The sequence below is a fragment of the Lagenorhynchus albirostris genome, chromosome 13 (assembly GCF_949774975.1).
Source record: "Lagenorhynchus albirostris chromosome 13, mLagAlb1.1, whole genome shotgun sequence".
Lineage (NCBI taxonomy): Eukaryota > Metazoa > Chordata > Mammalia > Artiodactyla > Delphinidae > Lagenorhynchus > Lagenorhynchus albirostris.
The window spans coordinates 63,956,446-63,973,449 of NC_083107.1; the positions used below are offsets into that span (position 1 = coordinate 63,956,446).

The 17,004-nt window shown below is 35.9% G+C and overlaps 1 protein-coding gene across 1 annotated transcript in view; it reads right to left on the reverse strand.

Annotated features, from left to right (window-relative positions):
* Positions 1 to 17,004, reverse strand: part of BIRC6 (baculoviral IAP repeat containing 6) — a 238,594-nt gene that overhangs the window by 205,395 nt on the left and 16,195 nt on the right. Inside the window, exons 2-3 of the mRNA XM_060168808.1 lie at positions 4,766 to 4,947; positions 2,537 to 2,674 (exon numbers count right to left, since the gene is read on the reverse strand). Of these exons, the coding sequence (XP_060024791.1) occupies positions 2,537 to 2,674; positions 4,766 to 4,947 (320 nt within the window). The remainder of the gene's footprint in view (positions 1 to 2,536; positions 2,675 to 4,765; positions 4,948 to 17,004) is intronic.

A 17,004-nucleotide genomic window follows, 5' to 3' on the forward strand; every position in this document is an offset into this window, starting at 1 on the left:
GATTGACTGGTCTTACCAGGGTATCATACAGAAGGAGCTGACCTGACAGAAAGGTGTGATGCCTTACCAAAGACTCATCTTCAGTACTAACTGAGAGAGACATCTGAAAGTCTGGAGTTCTACCTTACAGGATTATGTGTATGCTTTCAATAGGCAAAAAACACATGACACAGCTTCTCCTAGCAGGGTTGCTATTATACGTAATAATCCATTCACAGACTTTTTTTTTTTAAGCTTTAGGCTCTAGAGGTCTTGTGTCAAGGAAGGAATGTTCCACCAAGGGTACAATGGTTCCATTGAATTAGGTATTGATACTGCTACCCAGCAATTTTGGGTTCCTCTTGTCACTGAATCATCAGGCAAAGAAGGTGGTTATTCTACTGGTTGGTATGATGAAAACTGACAAACACAGGGAAATTGGATTGATGCTAAATAACAGGAGCAAGGAGAACTTAATTACAATCCAGGAGACTCTCTAGGGTGCCTCTAAGCTCTTCCACATCTAATAGTAACAGTGAAAGGACAATTACAACTTAACACAGTACCACAGAAGATTTGGATCCTGCAAGAGTGAAGCCTTCAGTCACCTGACCATGTAAAGACACCTGACCAGTTGAGGTGCTGGCTGAGGACAAAGGGAATACGGAATAGGTAGGAGAAGAAAGAGGCTGTAAATATCAAATATATCCTCTTGATACTACAGACCATTATAGAACTGAGGGATACAGCAACTATATATATTTTCTTCCCTTATACATAAATGATAGATGGATATATATTTAGATAGATACAGACACAGAGAGATACATTATTTTACCTAAGAATTTTTGTTGTAGTTAATTTAGTCTTTAGGTAGCACAGTTCTGTTACCTAAACGCTTGAAACTATAAATTTTAGTAGTTAGTATCACCTAGGGATGGATAAAATATCTGCTGGAACTTTGTGTCTGTTCTGGGGACGGGGAGAGAATATCTTCATTTGTAAAAAGGAACAGTACGTCTTGTTAAGTAAAAGCATAATATTTTTGTTGTATGAAAGTTCAAACACATATAGATGGTGTGTATGGAGATGCGGAGTGGCCAAAGGAGTGGCATGTGCCAGTTATTAAACTACTGTCTCTCGGGTCCAAACCTACCCTTTTCTTTCTTCTCCATCATGTTTGGGCTGGGATTCTGTAAACTATTATTTCTTCTTTGCCAACCAGTTTCCTGGCTGTTAAGTTCTGACAAAAGGAACACAGGATGGAAACTGGAAAGCACGATGAGGGGAGAAAGACTTGCTCCTTGCTATTACTCGTCATTACTATCAATATTGTTTTAGCGAAGGACCTGGTGGCAGCAGTTGATTCTTCTGGTCTTTAGAGGTTTTTTGTTTTGTTTTCTTAGCATTCCCAGGACCAGTTTCACAGAGCTCCCTCAGAGACACTAACATTAGCCTAGTAGCATCTCTCTTCAGAAATCTGAGGCTCAGTTCATCAAGTTCCAATCTCCAAGCTCCTGAGGTACCTACTGGATAACATCTCCTCCTCAGAAGTCTGAGTCCCAGACCCATGGGGCCTATTCTCTAAGTTTTTAAGTATCTAGGTTCTAAAAATCCTAACCTCTTGTTCCTTCAGACTGAGGTGAGTGCTGATTCCCATAGTTACCATCTGTGTATTACCTCAGGGTTTCCTTTTCGCTTTTTCAGTTCTCATACACATATTACGTCAATTCCTTACAATAAATTCTCTCTGTTGAAACACACAGTATGATTTCTGTTTTACTAAATAAAAATGTCCCATCAATGGAATAAGGGTTCATAAAATCATGGTAAATCTATAAAAATAAACTTCAATGTAAATATTAGGAAGAATACAGATGATCTATGAGGACTGATACAAAAAGATACTCAAGATACATCCTTCAATGAAAAAAAGCATGGTATATGCTATAATTTGAATGTTTATGTACCCCCAAAATTCACCTGTTGAAATTCTAACCCCCAAAGGGGAGGGTTATTAGTAAGTAGGGCCTTTGGGAGGTACTTAAGTCATGAGGGTGGAGTCCTCTTTATAAAAGAGGTTCCAGAGAGATCCCTTCCCTTTTCCACCATGTAAGGACACAGTGAGAAGGTACCAGCTATGACCCAGGAAGAAGGACTTCACCACAAGAAATATCACTCAATCGGTGGTATTCCGTTATAGCAGCCCAAACAGACTAAGACAGTACATCACAATATTTTAGTATAATTTCAACTGTACTCGAGAAAAAAAGATATTTATAGATGCAAAAGTTATTTTTAGGAAAATAGCTTTTACCTTCTACCTTTTATACCTTCAATATAAAAATTGTATATGTACTATATTTACAACTTAGGAAAGATGTTAAAAGAAAAACACAGAAAAATTAATGAAATATATCCAAGGATTTAATTCAAAGCACCATCTCCCACAGACATCCTTAGTCGTCAGTGTGGGGAGGACAGAGAAAGGCAAAAGTATAGAGGTGTTCTTTCTATTACAACCCCAAACAAAGTAATTTTTTTTTTAACTTCTTACCTTAGCAACTTTGTGGTTTGCTGCAGTCTCATGAGATGTATTTTTCAAACCATCTTTGAGCTGTGTGATGAACAAATCATAACCCTCCGTACTAGAAATATCTACCTTTTCTAAACATGCAGATAAGAGCTGTTGTGCCTAAATAAAAGAGATGATCACAAAAAATTAACCACAACCAAAAATGTTAAATTCAGATTCTTATACAAATATTTTAATTCTGATAGGTACTATACTAAAGCTTCCTACTTTTACGTTTTTTAAACAAACTTAGTTAAATCAAATAATGACTTGAAGGGCTGTTACAAAATTAAATGAGATAAAGCAACGTATTCAGTGTAGTACCACATAGTAAAGTTTTAGTACATAGAAGCTTTTATAAGCCAAAGCAAGATAGAAAAAACTGGCTAAGTTGAAACCATGAACAAAAGTAAAAGAGATAAAAATGTAAAGACATAAATGTAAAGTGCTCCAATGAGCTTTAAATACTCAAACTATGCAAAACCATAAGAGGGGTCACTAAGTCAGCAGGTAATAAAAAAAAAGCCCTTTGCATTGTTACCCACATATTCAATATGAACTACGTTAACAGAAGTATTGGGGCAATATATGGAAAAGAACACATCCACACTAATCCAACCAAACCCAGGACCCCATTCTTTAGGCAAGACAGTAACAAACTAGTGTGATGCAGGAAAGGATGCCTGGGATGGTGGAAGGACTACAAACAATATTACGTGAACAAGAGAGCTGTAATTATTTATGTAGAAAGAAAGAAAACCAGCAACAGATATTATGAGCTGGCAAGGTGGAGGAGGTGGCAGAAGCTGGCTAAATATCTAGCATTTAGGTCAGAGTAGTAGGAAAAATATTGACTTGACGGTCCATTTCATATACATGTTCAACTATTTTATTGTAATTCTGTAGTTCCTTTTAAAACCCAACAGTTTGATACCATCCTTCATTGTAGGCTACGATGTATATCCTTTATTAAGATATCACATGGTCTAAGTTCCTTAAAGTAGGAGAGGAAAAAATGTTCAGTACAAGTAGAACTAATTAATTCTCTGTCCAAAGATTTTAGACATGCCCCCAGATCCAGATATTCTGATGACAAAAAGATGGCTACTCTGTTTTCAGAACTCAAACCTTTAGCAACATGCTTTCAATATTAACATATACTAGATGACTGTGATATGACAGTAAATATGAAATCTAAGTAGATATACATTGGTACTTTTTTTTTTACAAAATGCCTTCCAAAGAGGGAATAAAACATTTAAACTGCACTTAAAATTCACACATTAACACTTTTCATGTCCTAAAAATGGGAAATATGCTATATTGATTTTTATGAATTAATCATATCAGTCTGCCAAATGCAAAACAATTAATAATCAACAACTTGGGATGAAGACAAATAATATCTCACTTTATTAGTGTGTACAGCATTATAATCTTTTATATTCTGAGATGATTTAAAATCTGATAAATCGGAAAAATGTACTTTCAAATTACATGATATGAACATCAACTCACACAAAAGGATTTAAGTTAGGGTAGACTTACAAATTAAGTAATGAATATGTAACACAGAAAAATACATATAGCTAAAATTTTAAACTGGAATTGTTAAGAAACATGATACATAGCAAAGATTACTGGTTGTCCATTACTATTTATTCCTTCATTTTTAATATTAAAGAAAAAAGAACCACCTCAGCTTAATGTGGCCATGTGACTGAATTCTAGCCAATGGAGTAAATATGAAAAGGGCATATATGAAAGAGTTTTTAAAAGAGAACAAGAAAAATGATGGAGGGGAAGAGAAGGAAGGAGAGGATGAGGGAGGTAGGTGAAAGGAAAAGGAGAGAAAGAGGGTGGGTAATACTAGTGTGCTCCCCTGGCCTTCTGCCCACCTTTTCCTTAAGACAGAAGTAATGAGACTTGAAGCAGCTGTCTTGGACTCAGGAAATGGAAGCCAAGTGTTGAGGTAAACAAAGCTGTCCCTATAACTTAGCCCAGTACTGTTACTGGAAAGAAACTATCCTGTTTAAGCCACTGTATTTTGGGGCCTCTGTTACAGTGGTATAACCTGTACAGTTCATACTTCATTGTTTTTATAGGGATACATATATAATATTCTCAAAGGACAACCTAATTTCATTTAACAGCTAGTAAGTCTGAAACTACATTAAGTAGAAAAGCATATTGATACTTATTTCAACTTACCTCTGTGACAGGTAATTCAAGCTGAACCACATCATCCTGCTTTGAAACTGGAGTTTGCAGAGCAGTGTCTAACAACAAGATTCCATTAAGGTCCTTTCTACACCCTACTGCATAATCATCCACAAAAATAACTTTATCCACAGCAGAAATATACTGACATTTCACCTGTCCACCTGGTTTAGCTGTTAAAAGAACAAAAATTCAACACTTAAGATTTTAAGGCCAATAGTTCATTTAAAATAAATGTTTACATGGCAACTAAATATAATAATCTTTGACTGAAAAAAAATGCTCTAAAGGACATTAGAACTGATAAATTGGAATATGTACTGTAGCTTAAAGTAACAATATGAAATTATCAGAACTTGAAAACTATATTGCTGTTATAAGAGAATATCATTATTCTTAGAAATACACATGGAAATTGTAAAGGGTAAAGGAACATGATATACGCAACCTATTCACAAGAGAGCAAAAGTAATATGTATGTATGTGTGAGGGGATGATAAGAAAATGTGGTAAAAGATTTAAAATTAAAATTAGTGAAACTGGGGGTTTCCCTGGTGTCACAGTGGTTAAGAATCTGCCTGCCAATGCAGGGCACACGGGTTCGAGCCCTGGTCGGGGAAGATCCCACATGCCGCGGAGCAACTAAGCCCATGCACCACAACTACTGAGCCTGTGCTCTAGAGCCCGCGAGCCACAACTACAGAAGCCCGTGTGCCTACAGCCTGTTCTCCGCAACAAGAGAAGCCACCACAATGAGAAACCCGTGCACCGCAATGAAGAGTAGCCCCCACTCACGCAACTAGAGAAAGCCGGCACGCAGCAACAAAGACCCAACGTGGCCAAAAATAAATTTAAAAAAATAAAATATATAAATTTAAAAAAATTAGTGGAACTGGGTAAAAGGTGTAGAGAAGTTCTTTGTACTACACTACTTCAAAATAAAGTGTTTGGAAAAATTTTTTAAATATTCAATACTGTACAACATTGTAAATCAACTATACTTCAATTAAAATAAATACTCAATATTTTCTTTACATCTTTTTTCCAAAAGTCATTAAGCATAAAGTCAATGTGGACAGTTTTTAGGTAACTACCTCAAAAGTTCTTTAGGGCTTTTATATCTGAGATAAAATTATGGAGAATGGTTATAACCTAAGCTAAGAGAACTAGTAAAGTCTCTAGTTCAACTACCACTGAAAAAACAGTCAACTATCACCGACAATCAATGTCCCCTGAAGTTTCCACTAAATCAATTTCAGAAGAGTATTTTAACAGAAATAAAATTTCTCAGAATAAATTAGAGTAGAATTTCAAGAAGTATTACAAAAGACAGTAAAACACAGAAGCTTTAAATACCAAAAAATATTGGAAAAGATAACATCAATTTATACATTTTAATTTATAAGAGATTTATAAGGAGACTAATGTTAAGTATTCTCCCATGAATACAGAGTCTCTGTAAAAAAGACTTGAAAGAATGATCAACTATGAAATTTTATTGCACTAATGAAGAAACTTCTCTGGAAGCAAGCAATCCTGCCGCCAGTATACCTTATTCTAAACCCCCACCACGACGCTACAGAACATTCCTGATAGTAGTACGATTATTGCCTAGTGATACAAAAGCAGAAAAGAGGAGATAAATCAGGGTCCTACTCATCAACCTATAGGACAACTATAAAACATGTTATAATCAATTAATATTAGGATTGGCTTTCTTAATCCCAGATTATTACAGCTCTCTCAAGCTCCTGGAGACATTACGTAACTGATTAGGAACTAATTCATTATCTACATAAAACCAAGAAAAATTCATGGAATTTCTATAGTTCATTCCCAGATCTTTTGATTTGAAATATATGTTAGCATATAGGAAAATAATCTCTGTAATACAATAAAACAGGAATATTGACCTAGCACTTTTGATCTCTAGGTAAAATCACAAGAAATCATACACATTATAGGAACTGAGAGTAAAATTATATAAGAACTTGTAAAGATAGTTTCAAAACTCATTAACTATAATTTTTTTAAATAGACTATCCTTTTTTTACAGCAGTTTTAGGTTCACAGCAAAATTGAGCAGAAGGCAGAGATTTCCCATATGTGCCATGCCCCCCACACATAACTATAAAATTTTTAAAACCAAAACTATGAATTCTGTTTTATTGTTTTAGGGATAGGTAATTAGGTAAGGAACTGTAAAAACCATTATTTTGTGAAAACTTTCCCAGAGAGGTATAAAATGTGAGAATCTACGCAAAGCTTTTCAACTGGGTTTCCATGCAACCCTAGAATTCCATATAATGTCACTAGAAATTCCTCAATAGATCTTGACAAAAGAAAGTCAACACTTTTTTGGAACTTCTTATACTATACAATATTAGCCCTCAAAGTAATGCACAGTGACCAAGCAGCCTTATTGGCAATTTCTTCAGAGGTCTTCCAGGCCCACAGAGCAGCATGTAGTAGAACCGTGTTTATTCAGATGAGTCCATTCCCGATTTTTTGACCTAAGTTACAGAAGGCCATTTGTAAGCAGTGACTTGCTGTACTACACACCAGAAAGACAGTAAACTTATTATCAGCCATACTACCCCAAAGGCTCTTTGAGTTCGTGTGACCTCATCTTCACTAATTACATTAGCAAAGACCCTATTTCTAAATAAGGTCACAATCTGAGGTCCCATGTGCACATGAATTGTACAACCCACCACACAAACTCTTTCTCTGAATCTTTTACTCAGCCTGAGAACTTTATTTCGAGAAAAAGAGCTTTGCTAATGTAGGCTGATAGTATGCTCAAGATTTAATTTACATCTGGCCCTAAACAAGTTTTAGATTTCTGTGAAGAAAAAATATCCTGCAATGAACAAAGAATATTTTATGGAACTTTTCACCTTCTAACACGTTTGGGCATGTCTTTTCTTACCTAACAAGAAATAAGACCAAAGACACAAATTCTCTAACTTGGGATAAAAATGAAATCCATGTGTGCTTAAGTCTGACCCAGAACTGAGTATTTGTACAGCAAAAAAACAAGCACAGGTTTCACAGTGAGAGGTAACAATAGACATTTATTTTTAGTTATAAGAATAACAATTTTAAGTGCATAAAGGTTCATAAAAGAGATGAAACCAAGAAACCTATGTTCAAGCCAGGATGTGTCATTCAGTAAGAAAACATCTTTTCAAAGGTTTGTATGAAATTGTCTCTTAAGTTATACATTTATTCATATTGCTTTGTTCCATGGTTTTAGTAGTATTACTATGCAACACTGTTGATAAATTTTAATGCTGCAAATAACATTAACAAAAAACTTACAGGACTTCTCTGGTGGTGCAGTGGTTAAGAATCCACCTGCCAATGCAGGGGACATGGGTTCGAGCCCTGGTCCGGGAAGATCCCACATGCCGTGGAGGAACTAAGCCCATGCGCCACAACTACTGAGCCCACATGCCACAACTACTGAAGCCCACACGCCTAGAGCCCGTGCTCCACAACAAGAGAAGCCACCACAATGAGAAGCCCGTGCACCACAACAAAGAGTAGCCCCTACTCGCCCCAACTAGAGAAAGCCTGCACGCAGCAACGAAGACCCAATTCAGCCAAAAATAAATAAGTTTATAAAAAATAAAAAACTTATAACTTGTACTTAAACTAAACCTCCCAAGTTTACCTTTAAAAAACTTAAGTCCCATTTTGGCATAAGTTAGTTATTTAATAGAAATTTATTTTGTTTGCCTTCTGAGTTTAAAATGTCTGAAAATAAATTTCTCAAAGAAAGGTAAGTCATGCTTAACTAATGTTTAAATTTTCAAGAAAAGTTGGCTAAAAAGTCATTTTTGGCTTTTAAATACAGGGGAAAAACTCTTACACCTACCCTCTACGACATGTTACACCTTGTTAGAATTTTCTATAGAAGATACTTGTAAAATGACTTTGAACCCTACAGGATAAAGTTTAAAAAGAAATTCAAGCAGAAAATTTTAATAGAAGAAACACTCAAATTTCCTCCAACTATACCAGAGATCAGCAAGCTTCTTATAAAAAGGTCTGATAGTAACTATTTAAGGCCTCACAATACATATGGTCTTTCTCACAATTACTCAACTCTGCCACTGTAGTGCAAAAGCAACATGTAAATAAACGGGTATATATGTGTTCCAGTAGCATTTTATTTGCAAAATCAGGAAACAGGTTGAGAGCTACCGAGGTGGCAGGCCATAGTTTGCAGACTCCTGACTGACACTAATGACTTGCATTACTACAGATTTTCTTTTGGGGCAGGGGAAATTTCACAAAAATAGTAGGTTAAAAATTCACAGCCAGACACAATAAGCTGCTGAAACCTAACATAGAAAAATCTTGAAAGCAACCAGAGGATATGTTACGTACAAGCAAGTAATAATTACAATAAAAGCACATTTATCATTAAAAACCATGGGGTTTGTTAGGAATTGAACCATTTTTTAAAATACTGAAAAAAGAAATTCTATATTCAACAAAAATATCCATCAGGAATGAAGGTGAAATAAAGACATGCTCAGATGAGGGAACACTAAAGGGAAATTCTGCCAGCAAACCTGCTCAAAAAGAATCACAAAAGGAAGTTCATCAAAGAGAAGAGAAACTATTCAGAAATAAACTTAAAGTATCAAGAATGAGGGAAGAGGGCTTCCCTGGTGGCACAGTGGTTGAGAATCTGCCTGCCAATGCAGGGAACACGGGTTCGAGCCCTGGTCTGGGAAGATCCCATATACCGCAGAGCAACTAGGCCCGTGAGCCACAACTACTGAGCCTGCGCGTCTGGAGCCTGTGCTCCACAACAAGAGAGGCCGCGATAGTGAAAGGCCCGTGCACCGCGATGAAGAGTGGCCCCCGCTTGCCACAACTAGAGAAAGTCCTCGCACAGAAACGAAGACCCAACACAGCCAAAAATAAAATAAAATAAATAACTAAATAAATATTAGAAAAAAAAAAAGAATGAGGGAAGAGCAACAGAAATGGTAAATATCTGGGTAAATGTAAGTGATGATTCTTCACCTCAGTTCTTTAAAATATATTTGACAACTGAAAGCAAAAATTACTACAATGCCTGGGGGTCTTCAATGTCACATATATGTAATAAATAAGTCAACCATAACTTAAAAGAGAGAAGGGTACAATAGGGCGGTATGGTTTCTATATGCCACTTAAAGTGGTAAAATAGGGCTTCCCTGGTGGCGCAGTGGTTAAGAATCCGCCTGCCAATGCAGGGGACATAGGTTTGAGCCCTGGTTCGGGAAGATCCCACATGTCGTGGAGCAACTAAGCCTGTGCACCACAATTACTGAGTCTGTGCTCTAAATCCCGAGAGCCACAACTACTGAGCCCTCGTGCCACAACTACTGAAGCCCACGTGCCTACAGCCCATGCTCCACAATAAGGGAATCCACCACAATGAGAAACCCATGCACTGCAATGAAGAGTAGCCCCTGCTCGCTGCAACTAAAGAAAGCCCATGCAACAACGAAGACCCAACGCAGCCATGAGTAAATAAAGTTCCCTAAATAAATAAATAAATAAATAAAGTGGTAAAATACTGACTCTAAATAGACTGAGAAAAGTATGTATATTGCAATCCTTCAAGTAACTACAAAAGCACATACAAATAATTAGGCAAAAGCAATAGATAAGTTTAAAAAAAAAATCAAGCCAAAAAAAGCAGAAAGAAAAAATAAAGGAAAAAAGAGGAAACAAATAAATAATCAACTGGAGTATCTAAATCAAAATATCAACAACTACATTAAACATAAATGGCCTAAGTATGCCAATGAAAAGATAAACTGAATTTAAACACACACAAGCCAATTCTATGATGTCTACAAGAAACTTTTACCATTCTAAAAGGGTAAAAGGATGGAAAAAAGATATATCATGCAAATGTTATCATAGAAAGATGGAATAGTTATATTTAGATCAGCCAATGATCATAACAAAGAAAATCACCAGGAATAAATGAGGACATTACATGATAAAAGGGTCAGTTCATGAAGAACAAAAAGCAATCCTAAATATATATACACATAGGAGAACTTCAAAATACATTCAGCAAAAATTAACAGAACTGAAGGGAGAAATAGGCATCCATAATTACAGTGGAAGACTTCAACTTTCAGTAGTTAACAGAACTAGTAGATAGAAAACAGTACCATCAAAAAAAAAAAAACAGTACCATCAACCCATGACATTTTAAAAATATTCCACCTATCAACAGTAGAATGCACATTCATTTCAGATGCACACTGAATATTAATCAAGACATATCATATCCTGGATCATAAGACAGACCTTAATATACAAGAAGTGAAGTTAAAAGTATGTTCTCTGAGAGCCCAGAAATAAACCCATACACCTCCGGGTCAATTAATCTTCAACAAAGGATGTAAGAATATACAATGCGAAAAAGACAGTCTCTTCAGCAAGTGGTATTGGGAAAGTTGGATGGCCACATGTAAATCAATGAAGTTAGAACACACCCTCACACCACACACAAAAATAAACTCAAAATGGCTTAAAGACAAATATAAGACATGACACCATAAAACTCCTAGAAAAGATCATAGGGAAAACATTCTCTGAAATAAATCATACCAATGTTTTCTTAGGTCAGTCTCCCAAGGCAACAGAAATAAAAGTGAAAATAAACAAACGGGACCTAATCAAACTTATAGGCTTTTGCACAGCAAAGGAAACCATAAACAAAACAAAAAGACAACCTATGAACTAGGAGAAAATATTAGCAAATGATGTGACAGACAAGGGCTTAATCTCCAAAATATACAAGTAGCTCATACAACCCAATCGAAAAATGGGCAGAAGAACTTAATAGACATTTCTCCAAAGAAGAAATACAGATGGCCAACAAGCACATAAAAAGATATTCAACATCACTAATTATTAGAGAAATGCAAATCAAAACTACAATGAGGTACCACCTCACGCTGGTCATAATGGCCATCATTAAAAAGTCTACAAATAACAAATGCTGGAGAGGGTATGGAGAAAAGGGAACCCTCCTACACTGTTGGTGGGAATGTAAGTTGGTGCAGCCACTAGGGAAAACAGTATGGAGGTTCCTCAAAAGACTAAAAACATAATTACCATATGATTCAGCAATCCCACTCCCGGACATATATCCAGACAAAAATTATTCAAAAAGATACATGCACCCCTATGTTCACAGCAGCACTATTCACAATAGCCAAAACACGAAAACAACCTAAATGTCCAGCAAAAGATGAATGGATAAAGAAGATGTGGTACATATATACAATCAAATACTACTCAGCAAATAAAAAGAACAAAATAATGTCATTTGCAGCAACAGGGATGCAACTAGAGATTATCATACTAAGTGAAGTAAGTCAAAAAGAGAAATACAAAATACCATATGATATCACTTATATGTGAAATCTAAAATATGACACAAATGAACCTATGTACAAAACAGAAACAGGGCTTCCCTGGTGGCGCAGTGGTTGAGAGTCCGCCTGCCGATGCAGGGGACGCGGGTTCGTGCCCCGGTCCGGGAAGATCCCATATGCCGCGGAGCGGCTGGGCCCGTGAGCCATGGCCGCTGAGCCTGCGCGTCCGGAGCCTGTGCTCCGCAACGGGAGAAACCACAACAGTGAGAGGCCCGCGTACCGCAAAAAAAAAAAAAAAAAAAGAGATCAAAACAGAAACAGACTCATGGACACAGAAAACAGACTTGTGGTTGCCAAGAGGGAGGGGATTGGGGGAGGGATGGGGTCAGCAGATGTTAGCTATTGTATACAGAATGGATAAATAACAAGGTCCTACTGTACAGCATGGGAAACTATATTCAATATCCTATGATAAACCATAATGGAAAAGAATGTTTAAAAAAAGAATGTATATATGTATAACTGAATCACTTCAGTGTACAGCAGAAATTAACACAATGTTGTAAAACAACTATACTTCAATAAAACAAACAAACAAACAAAAGGTATGTTCTCTGACCATAATGGATTTAAGTAGAAATCAGTAACAGAAATATAATGGGAAACCTCTAAATACTTGTAAATTAAACAACATACTTCTAAATAATCTTTAGGTCAATGAAGAAGTCTAAACATTTTTAAAAGAATGAAAATGAGGGAGTTCAGTTCCCCATGGTCTAGTGGTTGGGATTCGGCGCTTTCACTGCCGTGGCCTGGGTTCAATCCCTGTTGGGGAACTGATATCCCACAAGCTGCAGCACAGCCAAAAAAAAAAAAAAGAATGAAAATGAAAATATAATATCAAAACGTCACATGAAGCTAAAACAGGGACTTCCCTGGTGGTCCAGTGGTTAAGAATCCGTCTTCCAATGCAGGGGACGTGGGTTCAATCCCTGGTCGGGGAACTAAGATCCCACATGCCACAGGGCAACTAAGCCCTCATGCCACAACTACTGAGCACGCAGGCCACAACTAGAGAGCCTGCGTGCCACAACTAGAGAGAAGCCCATGCATCACAACGAGGAACCCACATGCTGCAACTGAGACCCGATACAGCCAAAAATTAAATAAATAATTTTTAAAAACAAAAAGAAGCTAAAACAGTGATTAGAGTAAAATTTATAGGAATTGAACGCTTATACTGGGGTGGGGAAGAAGGCCTTAAATCAATAACCTAAGCTTCCTACTTAAGAAAACCAGAAAAAGAGCAAAACAAGCAAAAGAAAAGAATAAAGATAATAGCAGAAATCAGTGGAAGTGAAAATAGAAAAACAACACAGAAAATCAATATAAGCAAAAACGAGTTCTTTGAAAAGATCAATGAAATTTATAAAGCTGTAGCAAGACTGACAAAGAAAAAAAAAGAAGACATAAATTACCAATAATATCAGGAATGAAAGAGGAGCTAGACGACAGATTCTGTAGACATCGAAAGATAAATAATACTATGAACATCTCTATGCACATAAATTTGACAACTTAGGTCATCAAAATAAATAAATTTGACACTACAAATGTTAAGAAGATAACTGAGGAATAATACAGGTAGATCTATACACATAAATTTTGAAACATTAGTGAGATTCCTTAAAAACCACAAACTACCAAATTATCCAAAATGAAACAGATAATCTAAATTAAGGAAAGTGAATTCACAGTTTAAAACTTTTCAAAGAAATCTCCAGGCTTACCTGATTTCTCTGGAGAACTTAAAAAGTAACACCAATTTTACACAATCTCTTTCAGGAAACAGAAGAAGAGGGAACACTTCCAAACTCATTTTATGAGGCCAGATTTAACCTGATATCAAAACTAGAAAAAGACAGTACAAAAAGAGAAACTGCATACCATTATTCCTCACGCAGATTGATGCAAAAATCCTCAACAAAATAAAAGCAAATGGAGTTTAGCAATATATAAAAATGACAATACACCAGGACCAAGTAGGGTTATCCCAGGGATGCAAAACTGGTTCAATATTCAAAAATCAATCAATGTAAGCTATCATGATAATTGCTTAAAGAAGAAAAACCACATAATCAACTCAGCAGATGCATTTGGCAAAATACATCTTTTCATGATTTAAAAAAAAAAAAAAAGCCCTCAGCAAATTAAAAGGTAATTTCCCCAATCTGATAAAGGATGACTACAGGAAGTCTACCACTATCAAACACTTAATGGTAAAACACTGAACACTTTCCCCCTAAGATCACGAACAGGACAAGGATATTACACTCTCACCACTCCTATGCAATATCATGATGGAAGATCTAGCCACTGCAATAAGAAACGGGGAACCAGACAGATTAGAAAGGAAGAAATCAAACTGTCCCTATTCACAGATAACATGATTACCTATGTAGAAAATCCCAAAGAATCTAAAAAACAAACAAAAACTCCTAGAGCTAACGAGTTGGGCAAGGTTTCACTGAACAAAGTCAATACACAAAAATCAAACAACTGTATTTCTATATACTAGCAATGATCAATCTGAAACCAAAATTCACCCCCCAAATTAACAGTCTACAAGAGCTCTAAAAACATAAAATAAAATACTTAGATATATATCTAACAAAAGGTATACAGAATATGTATGCTGAAAAGTACAAATGACCAGTGAAAGAAATCAAAGAAGAGCTAAATAAAACCATGGTCACAGAATGGAAGAGTCAACATAGCAAAGATGTCCTCTATAAATTTAATGCAATTTCAATCTAAATCCCAGCAGGAGTTTTGAGATATAGATAAACTGAGTCCAAAATAATTTGAAAAGGCAAAGGAACTGGAATAGCCAAAACAATTTTGATAAAGAATAAAGCTGGACAAATCACATTATATGACTTTAAGACCTGCTATAAAACTTATATTACCACAAGAATGTGTGCTACTGGAAAATGTATAGACACATTAGATCTATGGAACAGAACAGAATCCAGAGACAGAACTGCATAAACATAACCATCTGATTTTTTTAAATGACTTTTTTAATTGTGGTAAATTATACATTACATAAAACTTACCATTTTAACCATTTCTAAGTGTAAAGTTCAGTGGCATTAGGTACATTCATGTTTTGCAACCATCACCACCATCCATCCACAGATGGATGGATGCAATACTGAAACTATAACCATTGACACTAACTCCCCACCTCCATCCCTATAGAACCTGGCAACCACTATTCTACTTTCTTCTGTCTCTATGAAATTGACTAAGTACCTCATGTAAGTGGCATCATACAGTATTTGTTCTTTTGTGACTGGCTTATTTCACTGAGCATAACATCTTCAAGGTTCATCCATGATGTAGCATGTGTTAGAATTTCCTCCCTTTTTAAGGCTAATATTTCATTGTATACATACACCATATTTTGTTTATCCATTCATCCACTGATAGACACTTGGGTGGCATCTACTTCTTGTCTAGCTGGGAATAATGCCACTGTGAACATGGCATACAAATGTTTCTTCAAGATCCTGCTTTCAATTCTTTATACCCAATACTCAAACGTAGAATTTCAAGTTCATACAGTAATTTTTAATTATTTGAGAAACTGTATTACTCAAATGTGGAATTGCAGGTTCATATGGTAATTTTTAATTATTTGAGAAACCACATACTGTTATCCACAATGGCTGCACCATTTTATATTCCTACCAGTATGGCAAAAAAGGTTCCAATCTCTATATATCCTTGCCAACACTTACTCTTCTTTTTTCTTTTTTGATAATAGCCATCCTAATGGGTGTGAAGTGATACCTCATTGTGGGTTTGATTTGCATTTCCCTAATGATTAATGATGCTGAGCATCCTTTCATGTGCTTGTTGGTCATTTGTTTATCTTCTTTGGAGAAATGTCTATTTAAGTCCTTTGTTTATTCTTTAACCAGGCTATTTGTTTTTTGCTGTTGTTGAGTTGCTTCTCTGTAATTGTCTAAATATATCTGGCTATATCTCTGGATACCTGATTGGGAAATATTTTCTCCCCTTCTGTGTTCTGCCTTCTTACTCTCTTGATAGTATCCTTCAATGTGCAAAAGTTTTTCATTTTGATGAAGTCCAATTTGTCTATTTATTCTCTGGGTGTCTGTGCCTTTGGTATCATATCCAAGAAATCACTGTCATATCCAACATCTTGAAGCTTTTCTGCTTTGTTTTCTTCTAAGAGCTTAAGAGTTATAGCTCTTACACTCAAGTCTTTGATCCATTTTGAGTTAATTTTTGTATATGGTGTTTTGTATATGTTTGACTATGGTGTATATGATTGTATAATGGTCGAACTTCATTCTTTTGCATGTGGATATCCAGTTTTCTCAGCACTATTTCTTAAAGAGATCGTCCTTTCCCCCTTTGGATGGTCTTGGCCTCCTCGTCAAAAATCATTTGACCACATATGTAAGGGGTTACTTCTGTGCTCATTAGTCCATCAGTCTTTATGTCTGTCTATGCCAGAACCACATTGTTTTGATTACTGTAGCACTGTAGTAATAAATTTTGAAATCAGCAAGTGTGAGTCCTCCAACATTTTTCTTTTTTCTTTTTTTTTCAAGAATGCGTTGGCTATTTGGGGTCCCTTGAGATTCCATACAAATTTTAGGATGGATTTTTCTATTTCTACAAAAAAAAGTCATTGGGATTTTGATAAGGATTGCAATCTGTAAACAGCTTTGGGTAGTACTGACTTCTTAACAATACAGAGACAATACCAAATGCTGGCAAGGA